We start from the raw sequence: 15,175 nt of genomic DNA on the forward strand, positions 1-15,175 counted from the left end.
ACACCGCCGGCGACAATAACTAATGTTAGGGAGAGCGAGTGCGCGCGGGAGAGCGTGTCAGCCGCGTTTTTTCAATGTTTACCGTTGGGCTGCCGTGCGCCGCGTGCTTCGCCTGGAAGTGTTCCGGTGCTTTGGGTTCCGTTCCGTTATCCGCGCGCGCCACACGACGATTCGTCCTTGCCCGAAAATGTTCGAGCAGACATTGAAGCACTGAAGAAGGCTCACCGTTGCGGCGCAAATCTGAGCCAGTGCGCTCTCTTTGGCCCGCTCTTGGCTTGACCCGTACCGTTTAGCATGATACGCTTAAAATGAGTGTGATGCTTCTCTGGAATTTGGTACATGAGTGACACTCTCTGCCGGCTCCTATCTCCCCCACCAGAACCAACCGAGTGCAGAATGTGAGTCGAGTCGGATGGGATTGAGTGGGAAACTCGGTAACATATTTTATTGAGCGCAAACTCTCTTTCACTCTGGCAGGCACTCTCCATGCTATGGCATTCTATTTGTTGTTGCTGTTGGCTAAGTCGTACGGTTCGCCGTCTCCTCGAAGAACAGCTCGAGCAATTCGCTTTTGAGCAGCTGATCGCCGTCCAGCCGCTCGCTCCCGTTCCACAGCAAGACACTGGGTATGGAGGTGAGGGAGAACGGTGGCTTCCGGAAACTGTTGTTGTCGGAGCGATCCATCCAGGCATCCCGATTGCCCACGTCCACCACTAGGACAAGGGCGTCCCGAGTGTACTGCCGGAATGCCGTCATAATGCCTTCCTCAGCTAGCAAAAGGGACAAGGAACAACGATGAGATGAGGTAAAAGAGTAAGCAATGGAAATGTGCAGCTCTGCTTTCATACCCGTCACACAGTCCGGACACCAGCTGTTGCCCTTGCTGTCCTTCTCGCCGTAGAAATACAAATAGATGGGGCTCGTCCTGGCTTTGTGTACGTTGAGCAAGTTCTGCAGCTCCTGGTAGCCGCGCACCGGCACATATTCCGTTGTCATTGTGGTGTTCCTTGTGTATTCTGCCGCGTGATTGCAATGTACTGTTCAGGCGGGTGGCGCACCGGCTAATCTAAATGTGGCGATGCGATAGCGGATAAGTTTAATTACAAGTGGGATTGTTTTATGATTATTTTTAGTTGCTGGGGAAGGGGGGCGGCACTCTACCAACCGTGTGGCTGCAGATTTTTCGATCAAATATAACCGCCTGACCCTCAGAAATATACCGAAATATACCATATAATTTTCTGAATATACCGCAAAATATACCGAAGAAGAAAAGGACAGCCAGCTTTCTGTTATGAGTACGGACATTTGTGTACCCTATTTGCCATAACTCAGCATAAACAAAAGAAGCCAGCATTTTTAAACAATTAATTGAACTGAAGTGAAATTTGAGCCCCCGCCGCCAATTAACGGCGCAAATGAGACTGAGGAGAGCAGCAGCACAATCAAGCGATGCCAAAGATGCCGAAATCCAGCCATGTGAGACCCTTGAATTAAGACTTACTTCACACTGTTCACCCAATGGCCTGTTCGCTGCCCCCCCCCTCCCTACAGAACATCGTATGGAATCCGCCGCAAGTGAAGCAGCTCCTGACACTCTTTAAGCGGCACCGGAATCTCTACGATCCGACGGACCCTGAGTACAACCACAGGGGCCGGCGGTCCTTCGCCTTGGCTAGAATTCTCCTGGCCCTGCGCCCAGCGATGCCGCAGCTGTCCGAGGAAGATGTGCTAAACAAATTTGGCAGCATACGGCGGCGGTACTCGGCCCTGACCCAGCGTATCAACGAGCCGGGCCTGCAGCTGCCCTATTGGTACCAGCTCATGGAGTTCTTCAGGCCCCATCTGAGGAACGGCAGCCAAGCGGCGAGCGCGCACATAGCAACGGTCAGCGTGGCCAAGCGGCACAAACCCATCAAAGACGAGCATCTGGAGGCCCTGGACGCGATCCTCAGCCACACTGTGAGTGGCGGAAGGACTGCGGCTGCGGCTGCGGCTGGGGCTGCGGCTAGTGTTGGTGCTGGTCCTTCAGACGATCGATCGGCTTCCGACGATAGTAGCGAGGATGACGAGGCGGACGAGTCTGATGCGAGCAAACTGGACCCGCATCACGGCCGCTCGCCAGCGCAGGCTATTCTGGACACGGCCACATCCATGCTGGGACGTTTGGCCGAACGCGTCACCTACACGCCCGACGTGGAGGCCTTTGGCGAAATGCTGAAGGCCGAGATGCAGTCCCTACAGCCCCACAGCCGTCGCCAGCTGCGCAACAAGCTCATGGCGGTGATCATCGACGAGGGGAAAAGCTCAGAATACTTGTAGCACGCTCACATGGCGTTGCAATATACTCGTAAATGTTTTTAGTTTAGTTTTAGACGTCAGTTAATTTGAGAAATGAAAAAAAAATGCAACTGTTCGCTTTTCGCTTGTGTCTCTTGGGCTCGCCTCTCGCTTTCGTCTCTTGGTTATCGCTGAATGGAACATTTCTGCTGGCTCAGGCCTCGCCCTGACCCAAAATGGCAGCGTCCAAACTTGAACTTCATTGGTGCTGTAGCAGCAAGGTTGCCCTGGGTGGCGAGAGCCAACAAACCGAACAAAGAAAACTGCAACTTCAGGTGAAAAATCGTTTATAAAAAGCGCGTACGGATTTGGTAACGCAATTAGTAGATCTGATCTGATCTGATCAAGATGAAGATGGGTAAGTTGCGACGGCCCGGGGGCACTTTACTCCGCATGCACCTGCTCACAGACTGATCCGTTCCCAGCCTGCCACAAGATGTCCTTCTATACGATGCTGCTGCCACTGCTGCTCATTCTGCTGGATGTGCACTTGGAGGCCTCCAAGATAGCCTACAAGAAGCCGCTCTACGGCAAGGGCAACTACATTAAGGACAAGCGCATGAGGAGCAAGCCAGTGACAATAATCCCTGCCACAACCGCAACCCCAACCACTGAGGCAGCTTGGCCAGCTGCCGTGGAGTTCATTATTGTGACCACAGCGCGGCCAGAGTTCAACAATAATACGACAGAAGCTAGCCCCAGTCACATCGCCAACGGCAGCACCACGGAAGCCTTTAGCACCAGCAGCCAAGCAACAGCGCCCGAAACTCCAGCCACAACAACGACAGCGACGACGACAGCAGCCAACAGCTTGGACAATACATTGCCATTGCCACCGACGCCAGCACCGGCAGCAGCAGCAGCTGCAGCTACCAACCTGGACAACCACCCAGTGCCGTGCACCTGCGGCGTGTTCCTCTCCTCGCAGATGCAGCACGGACTGCAGGAGGCGCCGCTAATCCATCAGGAGCTGGATCGCATGTTCGCGTGCAATGCGATTGGCCGGAAGCAGTGCCAAACCAAATGCCTGGAAGCGGTAAGACAAAATCAGCACAGAACATTCAAGTCGAAACCAACCCAATCACATCTCACTCAGATCGTCCAGCACCTGCCCAACTCGGCGAACATTGTGTGCTCTGCGCTCGGCCATGACTGCCACAAGGAGCGGGCCTACTTGTTCATCAAGAACTGCCACAATCAGTGGGTTAACACCAATCTGCAGGCGGGCAGGGAGTACTGCTGCAAGGCAGGCGTGCCCTATCGGTGTCCATTGTTGGGCTAATTGCTTTGATTCCCCCCCCATCTGTTGTGGGCTCAATAAATGCTTTGATATATTAGAAAGTATCTGGCTGACTGGCTGACTGGGGGTTAGTTAAACCATAGCTCCTGGTATGATCCGAGTGTCGGGTCCCTCGAGTACGTACTGTAATACGGAATTAATGCTGTCGCACAGGTTGTGGGTTGCCTCTGAAAGATGCCTCCGACCCGATATGCAACAGCTCCAGGCTCCAAAGTGCCCCCAGGCTCCAGTAAAGCCTGCAGAAGCCACAAGAACGCCTCTCTCGTGTGGGTCATAGGGAATTTGGTATTTTGGTATTTTGTTGGTACTAGCAGTGTGACCATGCCAGCGCTCGCACAGCTGACAGCAAACACAAACAATTAATTAAGTTTTCGTCGGTCGGGGCATTAAATCAAGGAATTGTTTCTACGAAAATACTGGCAGGTGAGTGGCAGACGGGGAAACCGTATCTACGCTGTATGTGTATAAACATTCACACTTTGCAGAAGCTGTTTTTAGGTAAAATGGTGTGCCTGCCGTGCTTTATCATTCCACTGTTGCTCTACATTTGGCACAAATTCGTGCAGCCCGTTCTGCTGCGCTACTGGAATCCGTGGGAGAAGAAGGACGCCCAGGGGAATGTGATCAAGGCGGGGCCGGAGTTCCCGTTCGAGTGCAAGGGCGGCGTCTGCCCGTATGTGAAGAAGCCAAACGCTGACACAAACGACACGGAAACCACATCATCTGAGACAGCCACAGGGTCAGACGGCCAGGAGACTACAACTACAACTACAACAACAACCACCACGACAACAACCACTTCGTCATCGTCTGGGCCAGCCACTGAGCCAAGCTTGGAGGAAACAAAGAAGTTAATTTAGTCCAAATTTCATGTGTTTTTTTCTTGTCGCTTCTACAATAAGTTCTGACACAACGCACACAGTCACACACACACACACACACACCCATGGGTGCCGCCCCGCGCTGTGTGAGTGGTGGGCTGGGGTACACGTTATCTAAAGAGCAGCAAAACAATTACGCTTAAAAACGAATGTTAACTTTATTGTAATTACACATTGCAATCACCCAAACTGAGTCTGAGTTGTTTCTGGAGTGGGTGGTGGGGTCCAGGACAGGTTCGGAGGTTGTCCGCGCTTGCAGCTGTATCCTGCTATATTTATTTTCTTTAATTCTTTATAATTGTCAGACTAATAATGGAAATTTATTGCTTCACAGATGCGTCTCCTCGCTGGCTAATAGTGGGCGGGGGCCCAACCAAAGAAAAATTTTCCACTGGCGAAATAATCGCCAGGATTTCAAATTATTATCTCTCTTACACAGGGTATCCAAATGGCAGAAAACAAAAATCGAATCGAATTGTTTTTAAAATAATTATTTAATATTTATTATTTATGTCAAAAAAAGTTGCATTTCTGTTTGTTGTTTTGCCGTTTAAGTTAGGAAAACAAATAATTTTACAATTTACACATTAAAAACTTAACTTACACAAAAATATAGCGTTATAGCGATGAAAGAAGAATCATTAAAACTCAAATAAAAAATTGATGAAAATCGAACAAGAAAAATCGTTGTGTTTTTGTTGTTGTTGTTGTTTAGATTTAGTTTTTGTTTCAGTTTTAGTGTCTAAATTCCCCTTTTGCATATTTTTTGAAAATATCTAACCATCAACTTTGATTTTTGGGGTGGGGTGTGTGTGTCGGTGTGGGAAGGGGAGGCTTGGGGTCGGGCTTATATATATAGAAAACTTGGCTGGTTAAGGTCTTTTCTTTTCTTTTCTTTTCTTAACATATCATATCTTTTTCATTCCTATTCGTTCTTGTCTTTTATGTTTGTCTTTTTATTGTGATTTTTGTTTTTGTTTTCGTTTTGTCTTTTTATGGTGATTTTGTGGAATTATTTGTTGCAAATCTCTTGCCGTCATTTGTTTCTCTGTCCAACTTAATTCAAACAGTTATGAGAATCTTTTTACAGTTTAGCTTAGTTAATATGTAATAATACATAATAATCATATTCATACAAATAATAATAATAATAATAATAAAAAAAAACGTCGTGTAAAAAAAAAATGGGTTTTGTTGTTTGATGGTAGTTTATAGCTAACAATTTTGTTTATATAAGCACTTCAGTTTGGAAACATATAGAGAATGCCGAAATATACATACACATACACATACATATGTGCAAATATGTATATGGTGTATGTATGTGTATCGGATAGGCGATCGTTAATTATATAATTCGATAAAAACTTAATGGCTAAACGTAGCCTAGACTTAGCCCTAGTGATATAATGTATGTATATATCCGTATGTGTGTGTGTATGTTTGTGGGCATAGGGAAGGGAGAGGAGTGTTGGGGGCACTTATATCTTATAGCTATATATATCTGAACAGAATCGAATGCCAATTACACTTTTTGTTCAGAATTTTCGCTAGTTTAAGGTTTTCGGTTTCTGTCTTTCTTTTCGTTTTGTTTTCTTTTGTTTTGTTTTATTTTTTTTTTAAGTTTTTGTTTTTGTTTTGTTTGTTTGTTTTGTTACTGGAAGCGCGACGACGATGACGTTACGACAAATCAAATGCGCCACAAAAACGACCTCTTAGTCTACATAGTATGTAGCCTAGCTGGGTAAAAGTTATCTACATATGTAATTTGTATATATATATATGGGTAGATATGTGTACACATATATAAATTTATATATGCGATCTAGATCATCCGATTTCAACGCGCACTGTACAACAATCATTAAAAATTAATTTAAATTATTACAAATTATTACGTTCCCATCTCTCTCTCTCTCTCTCTCTCTTTCTCTGTGTCGCCTTTTGTTATGTATTATTACTATTAAAACTTAAACCCTAAACAGACACTAAAAAAAAGAGCGCTTGCCAAAAAAAAAAAAATTATTAGCTTTTTTTTTAATGTATAGATCTAGATATAGAACGCAGTCCCCACAGGTGACTCTTTAAGAGTCGCATGCACCACCGTTCGGTTCGTCGTTCCAGCTGTGTGTGTGTGTGTGTGTGTGTGTGTGTGCAGATCCGCTGTTAGGCGGCATTCAGGCAGTCGTCCGTCAGCGGTCAAATGTAGATGGCCTCGGATCCCTTGTTGGCCTGATGGCCACCCGAGATATACAGATTGTTGGCCGCCGGCGATTGCACGCCCTCGGACCAATCCGAATTCGAACGGGGCGACGATGACGACCAGTGTCCGGGCGATTCTGGCGAGGGTGTGGGATAGCTGTCCAATGTCTGCGCGAGATGCTGCGGCGTGTGTCCGCCCGAATGCTGACTGGGCGGCGTTAGGTACTGATAGAAGGCCTGATTGTGCTGCGATGACGGTGATAGCATGTTGGTCGATGGCGATGATCCGGACATTAAACTTTGTATCGAAGGCGGATTCATTTGACCCGAGTGAAATGAGTCTGTTACAAATGGCAATGGAAATGGTAAGATTATTTGCATTTCTTTGTTTTATTGCGTTGATGTCTTGACACTTACCCGGAGATCCACAAAATCCATTCAAGTCCAAACCTGCTGAACCGAATTCCAGGCCTCCAATCTGCTGCTGCTGCTGCTGTTGCTGCTGTTGTTGCTGCTGTTGCTGCTGCTGCTGCTGTTGCTGCTGCTGCTGCTGATGTTGCTGCTGTTGCTGCTGCTGTTGCTGCTGTTGCTGTTGCTGCTGCTGCTGCTGTTGCTGCTGCTGTGGGGATAGCGTCTGCATTATTGCACTGCCCTTGGATGATTGGGGCGGGGCCAGCATAATGCCCATATCGCTGCCCGTGGGCGAGATGATGCCCAGACTAACTGGTGAGCTCTGTGGCCCAACCTGGCCACCGCCCAGCAAGCTGTTCAGATTGCTGCCACCGAACTGCTTCTGCTGTGTGGCATGCCGCATCGCCTGTATGTGCGTCGGTGATGTGGGCAAACTAGGACGTGATTTTGCTGGCGATGGCGAGCCTACAGCAGGGGAGAGAGAGAGAGAAGAACTGCGATTAGCAAATGGCAAGCCAGCATCCAAATATATATTGAAGAACTCACCCAGATAGGCGTGTGGCGACAGGGCCAGACTGCTCTGCACCGAATGCGGCGGCGACTGATTCGAATAGGGCGGACTGAGTCCCTGCTCATGGCTGCTGCTGCTGCCGGCACCCGTCAGGCCACCGACGAGTCCACCGCACATGCCATTCCCATTGCGATTGCCGCCGATGCCGATGCTGCCACCCCCATTGCCATTCATGCCGTGTCCCTGGCCATTCAGCAGCTCCTGCTGAAATGGCGAGCCCATCGAGTAGCCATAGTTATCCAGCTTGATCATGTCCAGGCCGTTGCCCGGTGGCAGTGATTGCAGCGATTGCGCATTCTGTAAGCCCAAAACAATTCCAAATTAGATCCTGCCAAGGAATTGGGGAGGGGAGGGGGAGGGGAGGGGGGGAGGGTGCCTCCTGGGCGACTCACCTTGATGCAATCCTCATAGCTCGGCGGCTGTTTGGCCCCATTGGGTCCGCTGGGCTGTGGCGCGGCCATGGCGTTCGAGTACATTGAATTCGTGTCGTAGGGGCTGGGCAGGTTGCCGTTCATGCCGTTCACACCCAGCGGCGAGGAGGCATCCAGCTCCGAGGCCATCACGGCCCCTGCCGCCGACAGCAGCGAGGCGGTTGTGGCTGCTGGCGGTTGGTTTGGTGCCCCCGCACCTGCACCTGCACCCGCACCCGCACCCACACTCGCACCCGTTCCCGTGCCCGTCGTTGATCCACTCATCAGCTGTACGGGATTGAGGCTCGTCCCCCCGTTCATGGCCCCCTTTTTTGAGGCCGCATTTGTCTTTTTTGAGCTCGCCTTCCGCCTGAGACTGCCGGCAGCGTCGAGGCCATTGTCGGGACTGCTGCCCTCGATCAGTTTTGCCTTCTTGGCGGCCTTCTGTTTGGCCGTTTGGTTGCTCTGCTTGCCAGCGCCATGGCCGGCGCCATTGCCCGCAGCGCCAGCGGATATCACCGTCGGCTGTGTGATCAGCTGCGGCTGTTGGCCCGGCGGCGGTGAGCCGATCATCGCCTGCGGCGTCATGCTGAGCATTTGCGGTGACCTGGGCACATGCTCGTCCAGCAGCCGGACAATGTCGTGGTGCAGACGCTCGCTGGCCACGTCACGGGGCAGTCGGTCCATGTGGTCGGTGATCTCGCGATTGGCAAAGTTATCCAGGAGGGCCTTGCACGCCTCGTAGCTGCCCTCGCGGGCGGCCAGGAACAGCGGCGTCTCGTCCTTGTCGTCCTGGGCATCGCGATTGGCATGGTGCATCAGCAGAATGTTCACCGCCTCCGTATTGTTGACGGCAGCGGCCCAATGGAGCGCCGTCTTGCCCGAATTGTCCGCAGCATTGATGTCCGCATCGGCGGTGATCAGATCCTCGACCATGCCCTCGATGGCAAGACGGGCGGCGAGTATCAGGGGCGTGGTGCCGTCATGCATGCGCGCATTCAGATTGGTGGCCCTGTTCCGGAGCAGTATCTGAAAGACGCCCATGGCATCGGCCGCGACAGCGGCATGCAGTGGCGTCCGGCCCGTATTGTCCTGACAGTTGGCATCGGCGCCGGCATCGAGCAGTCGCTTGGCGGCATCCGCCCGGGCATATCGTGCGGCCAGATGCAGCGACGTCTCGCCCGTCTTGTCCATGGTGGCGTCCAGCTGGGCGCCCTGGGCCAGCAGATCGGATATCACCTGAGCGGTGCTGTCATCGTTATTCTCAATATCCTCGCCGCTGTCCAGGCCGCCGCCGCGCACCGCCACAATCATGAGCGGTGTGAGGCCGCAGGGGCCGCGAGCATCCACATCGTGCTTGCCGCCATCCTGATGGGCGGGCGGCGTCATAATCGCCCGCACATCGGCCACATCCAGATGGGCCTGCGACCAGACCCTCTGGTCGGCCTCCTCGTAATCGCTGACCATCGTATGATCGCTGGCATAGCCCCCATTGTTGCCCAGACCGACGACGGAGACGGGATCGCTGCGCTGCCGCTTGGGCAGCGGCATATCGGACTCATCGTCCGACCAGTGGCCGCCCGGCTGGCCGACGCCCTGTGACTGCATGGCCACCTGTTTGTTGAGGTTGCGCATCTCCTGGCCATGGGGATCGCGACGACGCCGGGACATGACGGCCGCCGGTGCACGGAAGCCCTCCGGGAACCAGGTGACGCCATGGGCACGCTTTCGCTGTGTGCTGAGCACCATGCCAACGAAGGCAAGCGCAATGATCACCAGTATGATGCCCGCGATCACGTACTTGACATTCGCCGGCGGCTCGCCGCCGTCATCGTCCCCGGGACTCTGTACGCCGCGCACACTGTGTATGGGGAAGGCGTTGATCTGGTGCTTGGCCGCTGTGGCGGCGAGAAATTCGGCCGCCTCGGCCGCATGCTGAAAGCATTCGGTGCACTTGCGATTGTCGATCTCCAGGTAGATCTGGATGCCCGTCTTGTAGCCCTGCTGCGTGTACAGGATCTTGTTTTTGCGCCCAAATTCCGAGTCCTCGATCTCGGGCATGCGCACCGTGTCCTTCCAGTTGATGATCATGTCCCGGCCCAAGGAGTCCTTCTTCATGCGGACCGTGGTGCGCAGCATGTGGCTGATGTTGCGCAAAAATTGCGCCTGCAGCGACCGAAACTGTTCGACATCCATCAGCATGACAACGGACATGGCGCCCTCCGCCAGCTGCGGCGACTGTGTCTTATTCTCGCAATCCAGCCCGTCCCAGCTGCACTCGGCATTGTTGCAGTAGTAGTCGCAGACGCCATCGCCGTAGTGCTTCTGGCAGTAGGCGTCGTACAGGAAGTTGCAGCTCTTCAGCTTGCGCTCGCAGTCGTGGCCATCGAAGTGGCAGGCCACGTTGTTGCACTCGTCGTTGCATTTGCCGTTCTTGAAGACGGTCCAGCACTCGGGGCCGGTGCAATTGGCCCACGGATTGATGCCCAGCGAGCAGTCGTTGCCATCAAAGTTGCACGCATAGCTGTTGCATTCGGCATCACAGATGCCGTTGCCCTGCTTCTCCTGGCAGCCCCGCTGCTGGCACATGGCCCGCTGCTGTTCGAGATCGGCCTTATAGCGATCCAGCGAGCTGCTGGAGCTGCCGCCCCAGCCCGGATAGCTGGCATCGTAGACGTGACACCGCTTGCCCTTCCATCGGCTGGGACAGAGGCAGTCATAGTCGCCGAGCAGATTGTCGCAGGCGGCACCCTGCTGGCAGGGATTCGGCTGGCACTCGTCCAGTGTGTCCACCTCGCAGTGTTCGCCGGTGGTGCCGCGCGGGCACTCGCACCGATACCCAAAGCCGTCATCGTCCACCACACAGTTGCCGACGAGGCAGGGATTCGAGTCGCAGTCCTGGCCGCTCAGCTCACAGTTCTTGCCGTAGAAGCCATTGTTGCAGATGCAGTGGTGGCCGCTCTGCCGTATGTTGCAGTTGCCGCCATTCTGGCAGGGACTGTGCGCACAGAAGTCGACCTTGTGCTCGCAGTGGCGGCCCATGTGGCCCGGCCGGCAGTTGCAGTGATAGTTGTTCACCAGCTGGACACAGTCGAGGGTGCCGGCATTGGAGCACGGATTGCTGAGGCACTCGTTGATGTCGCCCTCGCAGCGGGCGCCCACAAAGCCGGGCGGACAGACGCACTCAAAGCCGCCGACGCGATCGATGCAGCTGCCATTGTTGTGACAGGCGCCGGGCACACAATCCTCCTGATTGATCTCACAAATGATGCCCAGTGTGCCGGGCGGACAGCTGCAGCTGAAGTCCTTCACCAGGTCGTGACAGGTGCCGCCATTCTGGCACGGATTCGGCGCACAATCATCGATATTCAGCTCGCAGTTCTGCCCCTGGAAGCCCTGCCTGCAGTTGCACTCGTAGGCCCCAATCAGATCCCGGCAGGTGCCGCCATTCTGGCAGGGCTGGGAGGCGCACTCGTCGATCTCCTGCTGGCAGTAGCTGCCCGCATAGCCCTGCGAGCAGTAGCACACGTGACTGTTGCCATGATCCTTGCAGGTGCCATTGTTGCACAGCTGCCGCAGACTCAAGCCCTTCCGGTCGGCGGCATCCTGGCAGGAGATGGTCTGCACGTCGCACAATTTGCCCGTCCAGCCGGAGGAGCACTTGCAGCTGAACTGATGCTTCATCTGGCTGCAGGTGGCACCGTTCTCGCACGGCGACTGGCCGCACCAGTCCACATAGTCGCCACACTGCTTGCCCGTGTAGCCGCTGGGACAGTGGCACGTGTACTCGTCCCGCTGCTCGTGGCATGTCGCACCGTTCAGGCAGGGCGACGAGTCGCATTTGTTCAGCTTGTACTGGCAGTTGGCGCCCGAGAAGCCCGACAGACAGCTGCAGTTGTAGCCGTTGATGCCGTCAATGCAACTGCCGCCGTTCAGGCAGGAGCTGTCCGTGCAATCCTCGTCGTTCGTCTGGCAATTGATGCCGCTGAAGCCCAGCGGACAGGTGCACGTGTAGCTGTTCACATACTGGCTGCACGTCGCCCCGTTCTGGCAGGGCTGGCTCAGGCACTCGTTGATGTCCGTCTCGCAGTGCTTGCCATCGAATCCGTCCACGCACAGGCAGCTGTAGTCCCCGATGCCGTCCAGGCAGGTGCCGCCGTTCTGGCACGGAAACGAGGCGCAGTCGTCCGTATTGATGGCACAGTCGCGTCCCTCGTAGCCCTTGGTGCAGAGGCACTTGTAGGAGCCGGGCACGTTCAGGCAGCTGGCACCGTTCCGGCAGGGGGAGCTGAGGGCGCACTCGTCAATGTCCTCGTCACAGTAGCGGCCCGTGTAGCCGAGCTTGCAGGTGCAGGCAAAGTCCAGGAAGTTGGAGCTGGGCGTACACTTGGCCTCGTTGCGGCACCGATTGCTGGCGCATGGGTCCAGCTTGCTCTCGCAGTCGCGACCGGTGAAGGGCACCCGGCAGACGCACTTGTAGCCGTTGACCTTGTCGATGCAGGTGCCGCCATTGCCGCACGGATTCGTCACACAGTCGTCGATGTTCGTCTCGCACTTCTGGCCGGTGTAGCCGGGCATGCACTGGCAGGCGAAGGCGTTCAGCTTGTCGTAGCAGGTGCCGCCGTGCTGGCACGGATTGCTGCTGCACTCGTCGATGTCCGTCTCGCAGCGCTTGCCGTTGTAGCCCGGCGGACAGTGGCAGATGTACTCGTTGATGCCGTCCTCGCAGCGAGCACCGTTCACGCACGGATTCGAGGCGCACTCGTCCACATCGCTCAAGCAGTGGGCGTCGTAGAAGCCCCGTGGGCACTCGCACTTGTAGCCATTCACCTGATCGATGCAGACGCCATTATTGGCGCACGGACTGCTGATGCACTCGTCCACATTCTTCTCGCAATGCTGGCCCGTGAAGCCGGGCACACACTGGCAGCTGTACGAGTTGATGCCGTCGATGCAGGTGGCGCCGTTGTTGCACGGATTGCTGTGGCACTCGTTCACATTGATCTCGCAGTTCTTGCCGCTCGTGCCCGGCTGACAGTGGCAGACGTAGCTGCCCACACGGTCCTGGCAATGCCCATCGAACTGGCACGGATTCGATTCGCACTCGTTGATCTGCTTCTGGCAGATGTAGCCCGTGTAGCCGGGATCGCAGAGGCACGTGAAGCTGTTGTTGCCATCGATGCACTTGCCCCGGTGGCACGGATTCGAGTCGCAGTCATTGATGTTGATCTCGCAGCTGGTGCCCGTGTAGCCCGGCGGACACTCGCAGCTGTAGCCAGCTATCGAGTCGTGGCAGATGCCCCGATTCCTGCACGGCTGCGACTGGCAGTCGTCGATATTGATCTGGCAGCGGGCGCCCGTGAAGCCCAACGCACAGCTGCACGTAAAGTCGTTGATCTTGTCGTGGCAGGTGCCGTCGTTCAGGCAGGGACTCGACTGGCACTCGTCAATGTCGATCTCGCACTGGGTGCCCGTGAAGCCCGGCATGCAGACGCACCGGAACGTGCCCGGATCGTCCAGGCAGCTGCCCTCGTTCTGGCACGGATGCGACTCGCACTCGTTGATGTTCGTCTCGCAGCGGGGACCCGTGAAGCCCTGCGAACAGTTGCACCGATAGCTGCCGGGCGTGTTCACGCAGATGCCGTTGTGTTCGCACGGCGAGCCCTGGTCACACTCGTCAATGTCCTCGGAGCAGTCGACGCCCTTGTAGCCGGTGGCGCAGGAGCACGCGTACGAGCCATTGATCGGCGATGTGTCACAGATGGCGTCCTCGTGGCAGGGATTCGAGGTGCACGCATCGTCCAGGTGGCACAGCAGCCCCGTCTTGCCCTTGGTGCACTGGCAGTAGAAGCTGCCGACGCCATCGATGCAGGTCGCACCGTAAAAGCAGGCCGCCTGCACACAGTCGTCGATGTTCTCGCTGCAGTCCGAGCCGGCCCATCCATTCACACAGATGCAACTGTACGATCCGTGGGTGTTTGTGCAGGTCGCTCCGTTCTGGCACACGGCCGGACGCAGGGCGCACTCGTCCACATCGTCCTCGCAGAAGCGGCCCGTGAAGTTCGGCGGACAGCTGCATCGGTAGTCGTTGATGCCGTCGATGCAGGTCGCCCCATTCTGGCACATGTTACCCGAGCAGTCATCGATATTCTGGTCGCAGTTCTTACCCTCGAAGCCTGTCCAAGCATGGAAATAGGGAGAGAAATCAGCAAACGTTAGTGATCGTCGTTATTCGATTTAAATCGATATTTTATACTTTATACTAGCAGAATTGGTTCATTCCTTTCTAGGCACAAATCACGTGTGATTAAACGAGAATGGAACTAGCTTTTGGAGCTTCAAATTACAGATCGATCAGGGCTCGGCACGGCCCTATCTAAGGGGTAACGCATTGCAAACCATGTGAGTGTGTGCGTGCGAACCACGGACACACTCGCGGTCAATATAATAAATATAACCATATTTCTTCAATTCGTTTTTGAATGGCCCTTTATATAATTTATGCCTACCCAAACCCTACTATTGATTGATTTAAGTAAAAGTACTTTTCATACATGTTTCTGCTTATTTTAGCTTTTGTCTAAATATTTCCAATTATAATTCATAAACTCATAAACTAAATTTCATAAACTAAATTTTGTTTTGGCTTGTTTTGCTTTTCCTTAGAAGGTTCTTATTCCATATCCCACCCATATCATATATCATTTTCATTTGATGCTAGAAATCTGCTCTGCGAAATCGGATTTAATTGTGCGAATGAACGGTCACACTGCCCAGCGTATGTGTTCTCTCGCCACCTCTCTCCGAATACTGCTCTGCCCACATGGCATATTAATAAGAAGGTAAGGCAGAGGCTGCATATGCACACGCTCTCTGCACTCGTGTGTGTGTGTGTGTCCAATGAAGTGCATAAACAGATTTATGGCAACGTCATAAAATGCTTCAATAAACGAAAACGTTTAAAGCAACAACAAAAAAGCAACAAAAGACGAGGCAATGGAAGAATACAACAGAAAAGGTGGTTGTCAGTGGCGAAGGAGCCGCACAAAGCGCAAAGGCC

At 53.7% G+C, this 15,175-nt stretch overlaps 5 protein-coding genes across 5 annotated transcripts in view; 3 read left to right on the plus strand and 2 right to left on the minus strand.

Annotated features, from left to right (window-relative positions):
* Positions 1–418: 418 nt before the first annotated feature.
* On the minus strand, positions 419–1,166 carry LOC111067035 (thioredoxin domain-containing protein 17). Its single transcript, XM_022356056.2, has 2 exons — positions 849–1,166; positions 419–770 (listed from the first exon to the last, which is right to left on the minus strand). Exons 1-2 carry the CDS (start codon positions 994–996, stop codon positions 520–522), a joined length of 399 nt encoding a protein of 132 aa, XP_022211748.1. The 5' UTR covers positions 997–1,166; the 3' UTR covers positions 419–519.
* A 129-nt stretch (positions 1,167–1,295) lies between these two features.
* On the plus strand, positions 1,296–2,408 carry LOC111067032. Its single transcript, XM_022356054.2, has 2 exons — positions 1,296–1,479; positions 1,555–2,408. The coding sequence occupies exons 1-2, from the start codon at positions 1,453–1,455 to the stop codon at positions 2,320–2,322; spliced, it is 795 nt and encodes a 264-aa protein (XP_022211746.2). The 5' UTR covers positions 1,296–1,452; the 3' UTR covers positions 2,323–2,408.
* Positions 2,409–2,484: 76 nt separating this feature from the next.
* LOC111067031 (follicle cell protein 3C-1) lies at positions 2,485–3,691 on the plus strand. The gene is made up of 3 exons (XM_022356053.2): positions 2,485–2,698; positions 2,766–3,376; positions 3,437–3,691. Exons 1-3 carry the CDS (start codon positions 2,689–2,691, stop codon positions 3,620–3,622), a joined length of 807 nt encoding a protein of 268 aa, XP_022211745.2. The 5' UTR covers positions 2,485–2,688; the 3' UTR covers positions 3,623–3,691.
* Positions 3,692–3,952: 261 nt separating this feature from the next.
* Positions 3,953–4,710, plus strand: LOC111067037 (UPF0729 protein GD16342). Its single transcript, XM_022356058.2, has 2 exons — positions 3,953–4,063; positions 4,126–4,710. Exon 2 carries the CDS (start codon positions 4,144–4,146, stop codon positions 4,498–4,500), a length of 357 nt encoding a protein of 118 aa, XP_022211750.2. The 5' UTR covers positions 3,953–4,063; positions 4,126–4,143; the 3' UTR covers positions 4,501–4,710.
* Positions 4,711–5,931: 1,221 nt separating this feature from the next.
* Positions 5,932–15,175, minus strand: part of LOC111066997 (neurogenic locus Notch protein) — a 42,080-nt gene continuing 32,836 nt past the window's right edge. The window contains exons 6-9 of the mRNA XM_022355985.2: positions 8,098–14,291; positions 7,681–8,002; positions 7,141–7,599; positions 5,932–7,064 (exon numbers count right to left, since the gene is read on the minus strand). Of these exons, the coding sequence (XP_022211677.2) occupies positions 6,721–7,064; positions 7,141–7,599; positions 7,681–8,002; positions 8,098–14,291 (7,319 nt within the window). The 3' untranslated portion in view covers positions 5,932–6,720. The remainder of the gene's footprint in view (positions 7,065–7,140; positions 7,600–7,680; positions 8,003–8,097; positions 14,292–15,175) is intronic.

Source organism: Drosophila obscura, unplaced genomic scaffold, assembly GCF_018151105.1.
Source record: "Drosophila obscura isolate BZ-5 IFL unplaced genomic scaffold, ASM1815110v1 contig_73, whole genome shotgun sequence".
NCBI lineage: Eukaryota > Metazoa > Arthropoda > Insecta > Diptera > Drosophilidae > Drosophila > Drosophila obscura.